Below are 17,265 nucleotides of genomic sequence, written 5' to 3' on the forward strand. Positions count from 1 at the left end.
TCATCTTAAAAGTTGGATGTGGACTCCGTGGAGGGGAACAGGGAGAAGCACCGACTCCCATCACCACGCAGAGCACCAGGATCGCATCTGAACGCCGAGGGAGAGGCCACAGGAGAGGTCTGTGGTAACGCCCAACCACGAATGATGTGGTATTCGCAGCTACCGAGACCAGACGAGGAGTAAAGCAGCCGAGCTCTGGGGTAGCACATCTCCCTTCCTGCCTGCATTGCTCAATCACACGCATGGGCATCTCAGGATCTACATGGAAAAGCTCCCCGTTGGGTAAAAAGGCTGGAAGATGCTATAATACGGGAGCACTGATGGCCCCCAAATCCTTCCAGTGGCATCAGCTGCCCCCAATGAAAATGAAATCACCTCTGTAAAGCAAGGGCAGTAATGACTCCTAACAGCTTTTCAGTCTCTCAGTGCATTATTACCAGGGCGTGTTTGTTTTTAACACGGTGGTGTCTCACGGCCAGGTGAGATCCAAGCCTCCCCTGCACTAACTGCATTGAAGCACACGTGAAGGAGCCCGTGTGCGCCCCAGGGCTTGCAATCTGCTCACCTGATGATGATCAGCAGTGCATAGGGAGATGGATTTCCTCAGCACTCGCTTAATTGCTACTGCAAATTCAACGCCTTGTTTTGAAGGTAACCCTGGGTTCTGGATGTGCATCGTGCTTCGTTTGGGAGAGCTTGCTCGCTCTCGGTCACAGCCCACAGCTCAGTGTCCTGCCCGATGCAGGTCTTTACCAAGATTTACTTTTTTTGTATATCATATTCAGAGTAACATGCTCAGAATGTCAAAACACTGTTATGGTATAGTTCAGCTTGAGAAAGACTTATTAAAATTGTGGAAGACACAGGTGATTACTTAATAGGCACCGACACCTTGCTGGTTTGGCTTTAGTATCCACAACAGACATTATCGAAGCAATGAAAAAAGATAACAACATCCTATATCAAAAAATCCTGCCTGTTAAAAACAAACACCGGCACTTTTTCTCACGTTCTATCTGGAAGAGGAGTTCTCAGACTGGAAATGAAGAGACTTTTTTTCAGGGACCAAAAGTTCTCAAGTGCTATTCACAGAAGCTTAGTGACCCAACAGTTCTCTTGCCTCTGAAGCATTTACCCCCACGTACAGCTTTATGTGCTCACAGGTATCTGTGACTGCTGCATAGCCTGCGAGAAGTACATTTGGGTAAAAAGTCCAAACCACAAACCCCAACACACCGTTATGTCACTAAATCTATGTTTTGAATTACGGATACTTCTGTATCATTTTGCCAAATTTTCTCCTGATTTTGGAGGACAATTGCAGAGATGGAGAAACACCCTAGGTGCCTTGGCAGCTACTAGGGCAGCACACATCCAGGCCAACAGAAAAAGGGAAAAAAAAAAAAAAAAGGAACGGGTTGACTGGTGTGTTCCAGCTATTTCACTGCTGTTCTCCAGCATCACTTACCCTTCAGTTCTGTCACTGCTTCGCAGCCAGCGCTACAGGAGGCTGAAGGGCACAGATCTGTCTCAGAGTTACTGCCTCGTAAAAGCAGAGCTGTGGCCGGCAGCAATGGAGGTGACCGCTGGGGCTGCCACGTCTGCGCACTGCGACGGGCTGTGCCTCCCCGCAGCAGCGTCCCAGAGGTTCTGAGAGGTACTGGAATATTTGTACTTAGCTCTGGGGATCACCATGGCTCCCACGTTGTTCTTAGCACAAGGCCAGAACCTGGAATGCTTCTCTGCGCGTCTTGGCACTCTTAATGCCCAGACCCAAGCGCACTGACCGGGTGTCCTCTCTGTGCCCGGTTAGCAACCCGGGTCACTTGGTTCCTGCTGCGGTCCTGTGCACCAGAAATACAGATAGGAGTTGGACGAGTCTGGATTCAACTCCTTTCCGTGCAAATATGCAATTACTTCATAACAATCAATCATTGTTGGACAGTCTGAGGCACTGAGTTTCGCAAAGGAGACTGCAATTCACCTTGCTGGAGCTTGGTTGCTGGTGGTAGCACACCAGGAGAGAAGTCAGCCAAGCCGAAGCACGTTACGTGGTGCAAGACAGAGCTGAAGGCAGGAGAGTTGTGCCAGTCCAGCCTTTTACCCAAATCCGTACTACAAAACCAGACAAATCAAGAGCCAGCTGAGGTGATTTCTGGTATTTTGCTCATTCAGAGCCACCCAGGCACTTGTGCGAGGCACAGCCCTGAACCCTGCAGCCACGGCCCCTAACCCTGGCCAACGCTCAGAAGGAAGGCCCGTAAAACACCCGGCTTCCCTTCGTGGGCTGAACTGCAGGGCTCTGGAAGCCAAGGCACCTCCAAGCCACAAGGCTTTCTGTGCAGTCACGCAGCAGAGGAGCCTCAGCACACACACAGTGAACGAACTCCTCACCTTGGCTCAGCCCGATGCTGTTCTCACGCTGATTTACTGCCTCTTGCCACTCAGTGACGGAGGCACAGCCACGCAGGCTGACACCACAGCCGCACACCGCAGGCTCCTCGGGGACAGCCCTCGTGGTGGCTGAAATTGGCCACCGCCCTAGGTGTCCCTCCTGCCCCAGGGAGAGTCTGTGATCACCTCCTGCGCATGGGCAGCGACTGCTCACATTAAAGCCAGGAGCAAATCCCATTTCTATGCCGAAAAATAATCACCTTTTTATCAGTGCTGACTCCCTTTACCACGTGGGGTGCTTGCAGTGTACCTTGAAGAACTGTGGATGAGGTGGAAAGGCAGCGCTGCACGTCGAGGTGGTAGCTCTGCATCACATCGCTTTGGGGTAGCACTTAAAAATGCTTTCAATTAAACTAATGTCATCAACCTCACTTTACCTTCCCTGGCTGAAAGTACCAACGTGTGTGGGTAATTTGTCACATAATCTAACTTTCGAGAAGATCCCTAATTAAACCAGTGGACCAAACTCTCCACGGAGAGGCGGTTATGTAAGGGACCTTACTTGTCGGGAACTTCCATGGACCTAGGAAACCTGAAACTCCACGGAGGTGAAGCTGAGTATGTGGTGCATATAATTTTTATTTGGCAGATGAGAGACAAGTGCTACAGGAGAAGTCCTCAGCAATTTTCTTCGCTGTCATTCACTTGCTGGGATTGCTTTAACCGAGGCAAACTCGCTGTGTTGCAGGTTGCGCAAGGGACGGACCATCCTTTGATCTCTCCAGAGGAGCAGCAGCTCTGCGGTAAGCATGCCTATGAGCAATGGCAGCGGCCACGCAAGCTCCTGCGAAGCACGCCCAGGCCAGCACCTGCGGGGACGGGTGCCATACACCCGCTGGCAGTGCCCCAGCTGGGGACACGCTGCTCACCCCTCAAATTTTGGAGCAGAGCACGGGGCCGGCAGGGCACCCGCCCTCCCAGGGCTGTCCCGCGCAGAACCGCTGACGTGAGCTCTCTTGAGGCGGATGCTGAGGGTTATATAAATTAATAAAGGGGTTTATATAATTTTCAGTTCAGTGAACAGTACCATTTGTCAAGTTAATTTGCTGCTCGGTTTTGACCCTGCGGTTCCACCTCCGCTCCTGCCTCGTTGCAAACGAGGGCAGGCGGCTCACTGGACACAGCTCGGGCACCACCACCAGCACCTGTTACCAAAGCACCTGGCCCTGTTCCCAAACACATTCAAAAAAAACAACACTGAAAAGCTTCCATCCAGAGAGCTCTAGGTGTGCAAAGACCTGTCTTTCTCCCCAGACAGTAAATTTATCACATCCACGTTCGCTCCCGACAACAAAACACCGAGCAGCTGGGATGAAACGTGCCGTACACTACCCTCTTAGCCTATTACCTAAGATAAACCAGGAATATTTTTTCTTGCCCTGCTTCTCCCCCACGTTCATTTTCTTAACAATACAATAAAAATCACTCCTGCCAATTATAATAAGGAACATTTCTAAATTTGCTTTTCTGCTAGAGTTGGCAACCACCTACTTTGCCTAGCCTTAATATTGGCCCTGCACACACGTAATGAGGCAGTAACACCTATTCCAGTTATCCCTTTCCAACATCATGGGGATCTGTTCTCCCACTAAAGCTCATGGGAGTCACCCGGGAACTCCCATTATTAACCATATTACAAACGTCATGTGCAAGTTCCTGTGTGTCAGTACAGACTTTTGCTTAACTTCAGGCTGAACTCATTTCCCGTGTGAAAACCTGGAGTTAAGAAAATGCCATGCAGGGGCGACATATTTCTGGCTGTACTGCCAAAAAGCCTTTTTACATAACCTGTCCCTATCCCACTAGTTTCCTATTCTCAAAGGACTGTAAGCAATTTAAGTTTAGTAAAAATTATTCAGATGGAGCACGGAATGAACTTATTCAGAATACTATAAACGAAGAGTTGCTAATAATAACCAAAAAAATGTGAAATGACAACGAGCTGTGTTGGAACCCAAAGACAAAGCTAGCCGACTTGGCTAGGGTGACTTTCACAATGACAAACGCATCTGATGCAAACTGAACACAGTTATTAGTCCAGTGACTGTAGATGACTCTTCCACTGACAGTTACTGGAAACTGCCATAGAATTTCAGAAAATCCACTCTGCAGGTTGCAGAGGTTGTGAAGCCCCACCTGATCTGCAAAACTCACAGAAAGAATACAGATTAGAGAAGGATCAGGATAAAAGACCACAGAGAGCACCGGGTTCATTTTCATAAGTGCACCTAGTTTCATAAGCATGTCTTGTTTCCATAAGCAGACAGAAAATGTTGCAGTGCTTTTTGTAGAAATAAAGTCTTACTAAATAAGAGACCATCACGCTGCTATACCATTATTAAATCTGTACTGCAGTGAAAGACTGCTTCATAAAACCACCAGATTTGAAGCTGTGCAGGCTACTGACTGCTCTCCTGCAGGGAGTACTGCCTCTGCAGAATTGCTAACAGCTAGGTTTCACCCAGAGCCTTCGGTATTTTCTGGGTGAGCAGATATGCCAGCTCACTATGTGAGGAGAGAAAAGCTTGGTTACATGAACTTACTGTCTCTGGATGCCAGCTTAACTTGGACATCATTCAGCAATCACTCTGGGAGATAGAGAACAGAAATTGTGATTTTACTAAAGAGCAAACCTCCAAGTTCACTTTGATTCACCAGCGTCGCGCCAGCTGTTCTCCCAGAAATTAGGCTTTGTGGTTGGTGTTTTTCTACGTTAAAGTTTTATTTACTTGGCTTTCATGACTCAAATACTACTGAAAGATGAGAGAGCTGAGTAAGTGCCGCTGATGTTGTGGTAGTCTCCAAGGGCCCTGACTGTGCTGGAGATCGTGCAAGCAAAGCAGGGCCCCAGGGAACAGATTAACCAAGGCAGAGGTAACCCAGGGAACATTGCGCACGGATAAACCTCCTTTTTGCCTTTTGCTATTAGGCTGCTGGATTGGGACCACTTGTTAGGATATTTTCAGTAAAGTCTCCTCTGTGCTTCCCATGCATGAGTAAGAGCTCCTGGGTGTGTCCAAGACCTCAGCCTTACACAGCATTAGCTGTAGGCATCAGAAAGCGATTTGGTTCCTAAAACACTCTGTACTCAAAAGCAACCAGGTCCATAATCCCCAACCCCTCGCTGTTCCATTACAGCACGTACACACATGGACAAAGCAACTCCTGGCTGCCCAGAACATTTTTCTCAAGGTAAAGGCAGCCACTAAGCACTTTTTCCTGAGTGGGAAAGGATGGAAAATAGTTACTCTGGCTTGTCGGAAGTAACGTCTATAAAGGCAGGAGAGCAGCAGAAATTGGCAGGACCCTAACGCATGGGTGCGAGAGCTCTGCCACTTGCTGTAACCACCGTACAACAACAGCTCGCTCCTAACCACGTAATTATTTCACAGACTCCCAATTTGCAGCAATAGAGAGCAAATGCAAACTTAAAAAACCCTTGCTTTTTGGTGAAAGAGGTGTCTCTGGACGTGGATGGAAGATTTCCCTGTTTGTTTTGACCCAAGGAGCTGAGAAGTCTGCTTCCAACTCTAACAACAATTCGTGCACAGCAGGGAAGTGACTCTGCTCACTCCATTAGTTCTGGGTTCCAGGACAAGCAAAGGCTCTCTCCATTTCAGGCTGGTGCAGAATTTGTTTTTCCTTCCAGCACAGCAGTGTGAGGTTACCTGAGGCTACCTGTGAGCGAGGAAGATGAAAGCTCAGCTTCCTTCAGATCTGAAGAGAGCAGGAAATTGAAAGGAGTGACTCTCCCCATGGAATGTTAATCCTGTCATTGCATTTTAAGATGACATGGGATTTTAAATGCTTTGTTCCCACTTTGTCTTTTGCAAAGAAGCTTCGCTCTAGAGCACATATACGGGGAAAAAAGAAGGTACTGATTACAGAGCCAAGAGATGAAGGAACCCGAAAAGATTCTCTCCCCTCTCAGCAGAAGTTTGTGCGAAAACAAGGTGGTCCTGCTGTAGATGTAGTTTAAGTTTTAATCATTATCATCAATTATAACCAGTCGGAACTCAGCCTCACGTTGCATTTGATCAAGTCTCACCAGACAGTGCTACCCAGAGGAAAGTGCTGCTCTTTTGCACATCTCTGGTCAGGTTTTACACAGACCTTTTCGATAGCATTGAATCTGTTGCTGCTGGCAGGCTGGTTTTCCATCAGATCAACTCTCTCCACAGCTGCACAAGCCATACAAAGGAGGGGACAATCAGAGCTAACCAGAACGGGATGAGCTGTTTTGGCTAGAGCCCACAGTTACATTAGATCGAGCACAACGCGGAACACTGCCCCTGGCCTGTCCCACATTTATCACAGAAGCTGCCACAGAGGTCTAGCAAGAATAACGTTGTCATTGTGGTGGCTCTTAGCCACTGCAACGATACCAGAGACCGACCGCATGCTTTGGGTAGTTTGGTTTTCAGGACATTAACAAATAAAGGACTGGGGAGTGGTTATATTGTACTGGGAACAGTGGGGCACGTATGTAAGGTTTTCTTAGCTCTATTTGACCAAGATCTTCCGAAAACTTTACCTGGATCCTGATTTAAGTACCTAAACAGTTGTTCCTCCTTAGGTTGCACCACAAATAGTATCAAGTTGTAAGCCTAAACCTGTATGTGTATCAAATGCTTGAACATATTTATCTGAAACAACCTGTTGACCTTCTTAAACAAATCACTGATTGTTTTCTTCAAGTGTGAAACAAATTGCAGGAGGGTGAGGAAAGGGAAAACAACCTCTGGAACAGCCATGCATAAGGACCATTGTCCAGGACTGCTAGTATGCAGAACATACACAAAGTCAAAAGAATTAGATATTACATATTTAATAATCTTTGCAGTCGTATTTTACTGTAATAAGGTTATCTTTCTGTTTGGAAGAATACCGTGTTTCTGAAATGCAACAAGTTAGTTGCTGTATGTTCACTAAAATCCATACCAGGTGCAGTTCTCATGTAGGGACACCAAATTTGTATTCAAAACACCGAAATGAAGTACAGCATGATAACAGAAGAACAGTGGTGGCCTGGAGTTTACCATGCAGTGATATTTTAAATTCTGATCTGAAATGTAAGACCTATAGTTGTAAAGGACTCAAAACATCTTGCAGTTGCTTCAACTTACACATAAAAGCAGTCATATTAACTTATGGTACAAAGCTGTTTTATTATACATTCATACCTCTGTATTGCCCTGGGAAATACCTCAATTACCTAGTGCCCATGCAAACATTTAATAAGTTAACTTTTGCATGGTAGACACTGATATTTCCCTTAATTACAGGTCAAAGATCATTTAGTCATTTCCCCTCCCATCTCCTTAACCCCGTCAAGTTTCCTGGATCTCGAAAATATTTCCCTTCCCGACATGTTTTAGTTATAAGGTTAATGTTTTCCATTTTCCTACCTGTATTGTAGTGTTCCCACCTTCCAGAAGGGCAATGGCAAGTAGGATACTCTCATGGAAGACTCTGTCACTGGTGGCATTCATGATGAGGTCTATGACCAGGTTGGATGCACCTTCTTTATCCAGATGACACTGGACATCTGCCAAACTCATCTCACCTCGGCTCATTGAACTTGATCCGGAGCTTCCTCCTATAAAGGTGATCATGACAGCCTGAGATTCAAATCCTGCTACCCTACAGTGATGGCACCTCTCTCCTGGTTTAAATTATTAAGTATCCTGAATGGCACATGTTTATTAACAGTGATGAACTCAACTCCTAGCATTTCTGCAAGTGTTTTTAACTTAGAGCGTAGATGGGACGCATCATACGATGGGCAGTTAATGCTGCTTTAATGTGTGCAAGGCTCTTAAGTCCTGAGGAAGAAAGCTCGGGCTGGCAAGCAGAAATAGTTCTTGCCACTATCACCCTCACTGCTAGCAGAAGCTGGAAGGAGGGCTGGTGTACTGAAAGAGGATTCTGGAAGCAGTATGGGTTCAGAGATACAAAGAGGTAAAAGCTCAGCGGTACCAGCGAAGTGATGGAGAAAAGGCAAGACAAATTCCAGCAGATGGCAAAGCCAACGCTATGCTTCTGTACAATTACAGAAGCATAAAAATTCGTAGATGAAGCAGATCAAACAAGATAAAGCACACAAGATTTGGTGGAAGAGGCAGAAAGAACAAGAACTGAAGCAAAATGATCTAGAAAGCGAAAGAGTATCACAGCAGGCAGCACTATGCAAAGGCAAATGTAATTGCAGCTCGACTTCAAAAAATGAGGGAGGGGTTTTTTTGTTTTGTTTGTTTGTTTCTGATCAGACCTGCCTTCAATGGGATTACCGACAGTCGTTAGAGGCAAAACCCACTGAATGGTGTTTGACGAAAACATGCCCAACTGACTTCTTTAGCAATGGTTTCAAATTAAATAAACTGCACTCCACAGTTGACTTCAAACCTGATTTTTGCTCATCCTACCCTGCAATCTCCCCGTAATGCAACAAAATGCTTTTGTTTTAGATATGGTTAATCTGACATCGCTATGAGCACATCTCCCAAGCATTGTTGCAAATATTAAATTGATCAGATTTCCTGAGTACATCCATTCAAAGCAAGACACCCCAAGAAAGTCTCTGGAAGGCATAAAAAAACCTCGGCCTGCTTAACTCTGAAGTATGTTCTCAAATACAGTCAGGAAAACAAGAACGCTACTCTCATCTGCGTAAGGAAAAAGCAGTTTACGTGATTAGAGACAGGAGAGCCATGTTCTGCTCGGCTTAAAGTGAAATCCCTCAAGGAGAGCTGAAACATTGGAGTTTCCAAAGCCAGGGAAAACGTGGCATTAAGAGTTCTTCCCCGACCGCCGTGGGTGATTTCGTCGTTGTTGTTGACTTAAATTTGTTTGTTTTGCACTTCACAGAAACAGACCAGCAAGGGAGAAGTCTGAGGGGAGAAGATTGGACGTGCAGGACACCGAGGGGCCGCGCGGACGGACAGACAGACGCGCGTCCTACCTCCTGCCCCGGCCTTGCTGGCGCCGCCAGCCGAGAGGGGCCCATTGCCGAAGCTGGTGAGGCTCTCCCGCCGTCCCGCAGGCCGCACGTTGCCGTAGTAACGGTTGACCAAGACTTGCCTGAGGGCCTCCCCCTTGATTCAAAGAGGATAACCAAGTCATGATTCGGGCTCAGGGAAGAAATCGGCCAGCAACACGCGGTACAGGAGGAGTGCTGCTACCGCCAGCCTACGTGCTGTGAGGAGGGGGACCCGAGACCCTGGAGATTGGGGAAGATCCACTGGGCATTGCCTGGGGTTCACAGCAGGCTGGGACACCCGGGGTGTCACACAGGGCTCAAGATTAGGGGTTCCCAGCACCAGAAACAGCTACAGTCCAGATTTACCTCATGCTTTCTAGACAGATTTTATTTTCAGAGCGTTTTGTTTTTCAAATCGTGGACCACTGTCTGCCTTAAGTGTAAAAAAATAAATCTGTACAGCACCGAGATGAAATAAAGAGGCGGATCAGAGAAACGCTACTGTTAGAAACGGCTCTGTGGGCAAGCAGCCCCATCTCCTCAGCCCCTGCCTCTCCTGCTGCAGCACGGCGCTCCCCTCGCCCTCCCCGCCACCAGCCAGCGGGGACCCGAGCGCTCCCCGCCGCCCCCGGCTCTTTGTTCCCTCTTTGTTCCCCGTCACGCCGGCAGTCAGCACCCCAGCACATGAGCCTTTGGGCACCGCGGGGCAGCGGTCCTCGGATAACCCCGGCGTCCCAGCCCTGTGCGGTCCCGGGGACACCCGGCACGGCTGCGCGAAGCACGCGCTGCTGCCGTCAGCAGAAGTCGGAGGAGATCCAAACAGCTCCCAGGTTGAACGTTAACCTGCGGGCCCTGCAGTGCGCTCACCGAGGTCTTCACAAGAATCCCCGGTAATTTAGGGAGCGGCAGAAAAGCCGGCTGTGCCGCCAGCAGTAGGCAGATGCAGAAACGCTGCAGCTCGGCTAACAGATTTTTGCAAGGTCTTTGCGCATTAGGAGAGACAGGCGATTATTTTAACCGTGAGCTGCTGCTCTGCTAATGGGGGTGTGCTGTGACTGCAGCAGTGCCACCCTGAGCCGCTGCCGGAGAGGAGACACGGGATTTATTTCCTGAGGACTCCAAAAAATTTGAGCTTGGCAGCAGTGATTTCAGACAAAACGTGCTTGATGCTTATTTTCAGCTGGATTTCAAACCAAATTAGTAGTCTGGTTGTGGATTCAAAATGTCATCAGCTACAGGGCTCAATATTAGCTGTCACACAAGTGAAGCCTTCCTCCTTAAACTTTCACAAGAGGCCTTTAAAACATACATAAGTAAAAGGAGCAACGCATATGTGTGCTAGCTGCCGCAGCCAGAGCCCAGCCCTGCCGCAGCCAGACTGCTTCTGAGATGAAGCCAGCACTCACAGAATGCCTTACACCCCAGCGCACTGGAAAGACAAAAAAACCTGTCAGAAACTATCAATCCTCGACCAAATCGCTCCCGAGCTGAGGAAGCCCACCCATGGCTGCAGCTCGTGCCCCGGCAGCCAGGAGCTGCTCCCACTGCCCGGCTGCGTTTTACCAAATCAGATGGGGATGGGGAAATGACAGGGAGGCGAGATGAAGATAAGCACTAAGAGAGCTTTCCAACCAGCTGCTTCCAAAAGAAAAAAAAAAAAGTTCTTTTGGAAGCAAAAGTAGAAGAAAACCAGTCCTTCTCCAAGGGGCACACACTTGCTGTCACTGCTGGGGCCAAACCGTGAACATGTGGCAGAGGCAAGAGACTAATTCCAGGGCCCCAGCAAACTCATCCCCGAGGAGCTACTTTGACTGACAACGACAAGATAGTGTTTAGTACATGCTGTAGTGCCTTACCCACTCTTTCTGCTCTCCGTCTGGCAGGTAAGGAAAGATACATGACAGAACAAGGCCAAGACAGGCAAAAAAAAACCCAACATCTTAACTACATCTTTCTTCTACACGTGTACTGATTAGAGAGGAAACTTGATACTTACAGAGCCCCATGCCAAAACCAAGTCACAGCGGAGCTCTCCCGTTACCTTTTTCTCTGCTGTTAAGCTGACTAGCAGTTGTCACAGCAACTGGCATTTAAAAGCTGGAATTTTTACTACCTACTACAAAGATCAAAACGCACATCTGACTACAAGAACTGCTGTTTGGTAAGCTCCACCTCATCCCAAAGCCAGGAGAATAACTCAAGCTCATGGGACTGTCCCTGGGCTTTCTAGGAGCAGAAGGCAATTTCTATTCCATGCTCAAAATGGTTCACATGAGTGGGGAGATCTGAGCAGAGCTCCTGCTCCTCGGACAGACCTGCTGTCTGTGCCTGTGGTATACCCGAAGCAGGACAAGCAAGCAGAAAATACAAGTGGGAACACGTTATGAAGCATTTGCTGTTTTCAGTCTGAAAGCATGCTGATCCACAGCTTCAGAGGTTTGGCAATCCATCCCCGCGTTCGATATCATTTAAAATTCTAACTGCGAATAAAAACTTCACCGTTTACTATAAAATTATTCAAAAACACTGTGTTAGCTAATAAGTGTATGAAAATGTGATCAAAATAAAGGAGAAAAATGTTATTTAAGTAACGTTATAATTAATTCAGCTGCGCTGCTTGGCTTCAGAACAGTTCTTTAACCATCCTGTTACTGTTATACACCACTTTGATGCGTACAATATGCAAACAAATATCAGATGTTTGGCGGCAGCGAGAAAAATCAAATATGCTACCTAGCAGAATTCAGTTTCATCTGCATTCATCAGCAACTAACAGTAAGCAACATACAAACGGTATTAAACAGATCAATAAAACAGATGCAATATACAGTTCAGGTGTTATCAGAAACCTGTTATGACCTTTAAAATGGGGAATTGTCAATAAAATTTAAGAGTGAAGCAGTTAGGAGTTGCTACTTTTCTGTTCTGAGCAACAAGAGCAGAATAAATTAAGAAATGTGCTAACAATGTTGATTTGGCAGCTTGATTGTTTATGAAGGGGGCAGGTAGGGCCAAAGCAAGCAAACTCCACAGGCACTGAATAATCTCACTGTAATTTTGTGATCATCACCAAAGGGAGTGCTTTAAGAAGTGTGAACAGACTAGAGCAGGATCTGGGGTTTAATCCTGAGCAGCCAAGCACTTGCCCCTTCCACTGAACACAGCAGAAGGTGCCCCCATACCCTGTTTTGTAAGCACGGCTGCTAGTTTGGGATTTTCTAACAGACTGGCAAGCAGTTAACCACAGAAGTGTCTTACGTGACTTAAACTTCACTCTTTAAAAGGAAAAGGTAGAGAATTAGTTCTGAATGCGCTTGACTACTGTACATACCCTTCTATGATCCTCCAGTTGCCTCTGTGGTAGAGTTTGATCAAGCTCCTGCTGTGCACGCAGAAATTTCATTTTAAAGGAGAACAACACTAAAGAGACACTAACATCTTTGCACTCATGGGAAATATTAAGGGAAGTCACAGCTGAAAGCAACGGGGAGATGAGGAAGACCAACCGACAAGCTAACTAAATAAAACATCAGCCCTTAATTAGCTCCCACGGTACTTAACCAGTCTGCTCTGACACTCGCCAGCAGACCACCATGGCATGCACATATGCCGACACATTCTCAGGGACTTAAAGAAAACACACAGTCTACCTAATTTTACAGGTACCACACGACAGTTCAGGATCTCAAACCATGCATTATGCCCATGCATACATAGACACATATACACGCACGTACACACACGAACGCCCCTTTCCCACTACACACACACACACACATTTCTGGTGGAAGTGGAGGCACTTTAACATGTCGGATTGTGGTCAAGGAAGTTCTTTTGAGACTGTGGAGGGCCTCTGACAAAACCCACACAGGGTTTTCATTCCAACGCCATGGACTTCAGTAGAGGTTTCACTGATTTATTGAGAGAAGTCCCTTGGCACGTGCCTATTTCCAAATCAAGTCTCTCATATTTCAGATATTAGGTATGTAAAGGAAGCAAATTTTCAGGAACTTAGTACAGACTCGAACTTCCACTTTGGAAACCTAAAGTACTTCAAGTTCTCGTTCTTTAAAGCATTCTGGAAATGTAGAAATATTCTGAAACCACTCTATAAAGGGACCCATCTTAAACCAGGAGCCACCTTCTAGACATCTCAAAGTCATTCTATGACCACCGAGAGTTTCAGCTTCTATTTAAGCACTATTCCACAAAAATTACAAGTACAAAGATTTCACAAACTTCATTTTTCTTTGTTATTTCAAAACATACAGAAAAACTTCACACTTCAATATGTCAGAGAATCAGTGCCCTCCTAGATTAAGACTTCATTGTTGTTTCACTGAAATTTGCACAGATACAGCACCCAGATGTGAAATCTATCAATGCCACCTCCAGGTATCCCATTAATTCCAAAAGAATTTGAGATTTCATAAATTCTTATGTCCTATTTTTGGCAAATCTGCCTTAGGCCAATGCTGCTGGTGTGTCTCATAAATGAAATGTTCCTACCGATTCCAATTCACTAAAGAGCTAGGAACCTTCTTGGTGTGAAGTGACAATTAGCAGTTTCAAACAGGACACCCAGCTGCTCTGGAATTATGAAAATTCCAGTAACTTCTTTTGTCACCTCCATTTCCTCAAAGGTTTTAAATATGTAAGATAATGGGAAACCAAAACTCTTTATAGGGAATCATGGAAATGAAGTCTTACTTTGCTGAAGAAGAGAGACTTCAGAGGAGACTTCTCAAAGAGTGCCTGCACTAAAAGCCTAAGGCAAATGGCTGGGAGGCTTGTACTACCTCGGATACATGAAACCACTTGTCCTTTGGGTCCCTTACTTTGCAGGAACAAAATATTTGGGACTGGTTTACGTGTTTCTATGTGTTTTCAGTCTGTCTTGCTGATGCTGCATTGGACTCAAGCACTTCAACCAATCTGCTCATTTTTCACTGTCTATACCACTCAGACACACATTTCACAGTTGTTTTTCTACCAACAAGACACTCCACCAGGACTACTTCAGAACACCAATATTTGCTGTTGTACAAATATAGGTGAGCGACACACCTCTACCGAGCTTTCCGTTTCTGGAGGTTGCGGCAGCTAGTTGAAAGCAAAATGCAGAAAAATTAGTCATTCTTCAAGATTCTTTCATCCCAACAGACATCTACTGGTCAACACACTTAGGGGAAGGGAACTAGCAAACCACTCAACTTCAGCTGAATCATCACAAACGAATTATGGCATAATTACCATTTACACCCTCCCAGCCACCCACCATGCTCCTAAAAGAGCTACATTTTGAAAATTTAGCAGGTATCCTTTGAACATCCCAAACTACTTTGCATAAGCACAAAGGCACAAGCTAAAAGCTTCAGTTGCAGGTGCACACAGGCCTGCCACCCAGAAATAATGCACTTTTGGGCAGCTCCTTCAGACCACGAACACAGCATCTGCGACTTGCACACGGTGAACAGAGCACACGCATCCCCAGCGGGGAGGAGGAAGAAGCAAGAGCTGCATGTCACAAAAAGACTTCGAACGCTAGTTAAAAATGGTTCCTATGGATTCCCAGCTATAAACATATTTTTCCTGAGATAACAGATATGTAATACAGTACCGAACATGAACAATGAAATAAGCTTAATGGTGATGGTTTTTCAAATTTAATATGCTGATCATCACATTGAAACAGATAAAGACAAGCAACTTTTATCAAGTAGAACTTAGACATACAACAGAGACCCAAGCATTCAAATCAAACTGCCTACTTAATCGTGGGTAAATTGATTTAACTTCTCAGGAACATACGCTAAGAAATAAGACTCTGACGATACAGCAATACCAAATTAAGTCTGCAGCTGATTGCCCATGTCTGCCTAGAGGGCACACGAACTAGACAGAAAAATCAAGCATAGGCTGGGAGAGCGACCGTGGTGGTTTAACCCAATATCCACTGTAGCCTGGGAAACGCAGAGCAGGGAGAGGAAGGCTGTCGGGATCCGAGAGGCTAAATATGGAGAGATCCTACTTCACAGGAAGGAGCTGGAGGAGTGAGCCCTTCCCTTGTGGTGCTCGGTGGGCAGGGGCTCCTTGGCCAGGAAGAACCGTTCTCCATCCTCCTCCTAATGGACTTTCCTCCTGGCTAATTCACGCGGCCTCTGGTACGCCATTTCCTTGCATTGTCACCTCTCCTGGAAACTTCTCAAGCATGCAAACCATTTCTTTCTTGGCTAAACTGAAGCACAGAGCATTGAAGCCAGGGGATCAAAAGTTAACAGGAAGCCCCACATTTATGCAGAGGAACACACAGTTCCTGCACATCGCGCCGTGCTGAGTACACCCTTGGCTGCTTGTAGGCTGGATACTGGGAAAGCCATATCAAGTCATTAGGGTGTCTGGGCACAGTGTTCTGACACTGCCAGGACAATTTGCTTTCAGAGAAAAGCAAAAAAACACCTCTTTCATTTAAGCTTATCAATTACAGCACATAAATTGTGCGTAACTCTGTAAGAGAAATTGGGCTCCTTGGGAGGTCAAGTGGATGTGACTGCAGCGAGATGATGGACTGGACTTGGGATTCCTAATGAAAATGACCTCATTCCCAGACTTATATTGTGACCCCAAATTAATCAAACTTGCATGTACATTTTGGGGCTGAAAACCAGCAGAGATGAAGAATCAGCGCTGAATTAGTTTGATCTTTTCAACTTAAACTGAAGAGGGGAAAAGTAAACATTCCAGTTTGCAAACTCCTGCGCCTTCCCACTTTAGCACAGACAGCATGTATAAATAGATCAGCATGTCAGGACCAGCCTCACAAACTCATCTGCAAGCAGAAACCACTGGCCTTGGCAAGGCTCTGATGGATCATTCAAAATTACCATAGCTTTCAGCGATCTTTCAGTAAGAACATACACTCCAAATATTGCAATTGTTAATTCTTCACATCTAAATGGGTTAAACCAGGAAAGAATTACTCAGCTATAGCTACTGTGCTGTTCTTCACACCATCCTTTGTACTGCAAAAGCACAATATTAGCTTACGTTTTACAAGAAGGATTGAATAGGGAGAGTAGACTGAAGCAGTAATTTTGCTAAATTTCTTGTGCCTCCATATACCTCAGTTCTGCACCTGGAAGAAAAAGTGACAGCTCTGGGGGGAGGGGGCAACAGGGCAGTAAGCTCAGGGACCAGGAAGACCCTTCCCTCGGAGAGGCCAGGTGAGTGGCACGCATGAAGCGGGCGGCTTTTAAACTGAAATGTAATGGGTGGCAGGGTCAGAGAGGAGCACGATGTTTTTCCTTTTCACTAGCGGTAGAAAAAGTTCCTTTCAATTTGCTGTACAAAAACCCTCTTCCTTTTAAGTTTCCATTCCCACAAGGCTGGCAAATAAACCACTCATCATTAGCCATAACAGGAGAACTGCAATTTCTTTGACCTGTCGGTGACTGTAATGCCTCTAACATCCATTTCCCCAACACGGGCTGCGCGTGTTTCCCAGAATGGTCTTCATCTGACTCAACACTGGAGGTGTCCACCTCAAAAACCACCACAGCAAGCGACAGCTCAAGCGTGAACTCACTTCATCTCAACGACATATGGAAGAGGTTTTTGTCTTTTCTATCTGGTTTTGAAGAAGGTATAAATGTTTTATTTTCATTTGCATTAAAAATATAAAAAAATCACGATGAAAGTTGCCTAATGCTGCCTCTCACGGAAAATTCAGACATCTAGCATTGGGGATAAAAAAAAGTGAAAATGGTTTGAGGAAATGCAGAAAGATTTTCATTTAGGTTGGAAGCCTCAGGACTGCTTTTCTCATTATTTTT

At 46.0% G+C, this 17,265-nt stretch overlaps 1 protein-coding gene across 15 annotated transcripts in view; it reads right to left on the reverse strand.

Annotated features, from left to right (window-relative positions):
* Nucleotides 1-17,265, reverse strand: part of ITPR1 (inositol 1,4,5-trisphosphate receptor type 1) — a 164,103-nt gene that overhangs the window by 50,953 nt on the left and 95,885 nt on the right. For 7 of the 15 annotated variants that reach the window (XM_068695039.1, XM_068695032.1, XM_068695041.1 and 4 more), the window contains 4 exons: nucleotides 14,501-14,536; nucleotides 12,765-12,815; nucleotides 9,416-9,548; nucleotides 7,863-8,053 (listed from right to left, as the gene is read on the reverse strand). The exons of 1 other annotated variant lie outside the window; for it this stretch is intronic. In XM_068695039.1, coding sequence (XP_068551140.1) covers nucleotides 7,863-8,053; nucleotides 9,416-9,548; nucleotides 12,765-12,815; nucleotides 14,501-14,536 — 411 coding nt within the window. The remainder of the gene's footprint in view (nucleotides 1-7,862; nucleotides 8,054-9,415; nucleotides 9,549-12,764; nucleotides 12,816-14,500; nucleotides 14,537-17,265) is intronic. 7 more of the 15 variants (XM_068695042.1, XM_068695038.1, XM_068695034.1 and 4 more) reach the window with 2 other exon arrangements.

Source organism: Anas acuta, chromosome 11, assembly GCF_963932015.1.
Source record: "Anas acuta chromosome 11, bAnaAcu1.1, whole genome shotgun sequence".
NCBI classification, from domain to species: Eukaryota; Metazoa; Chordata; class Aves; order Anseriformes; family Anatidae; genus Anas; species Anas acuta.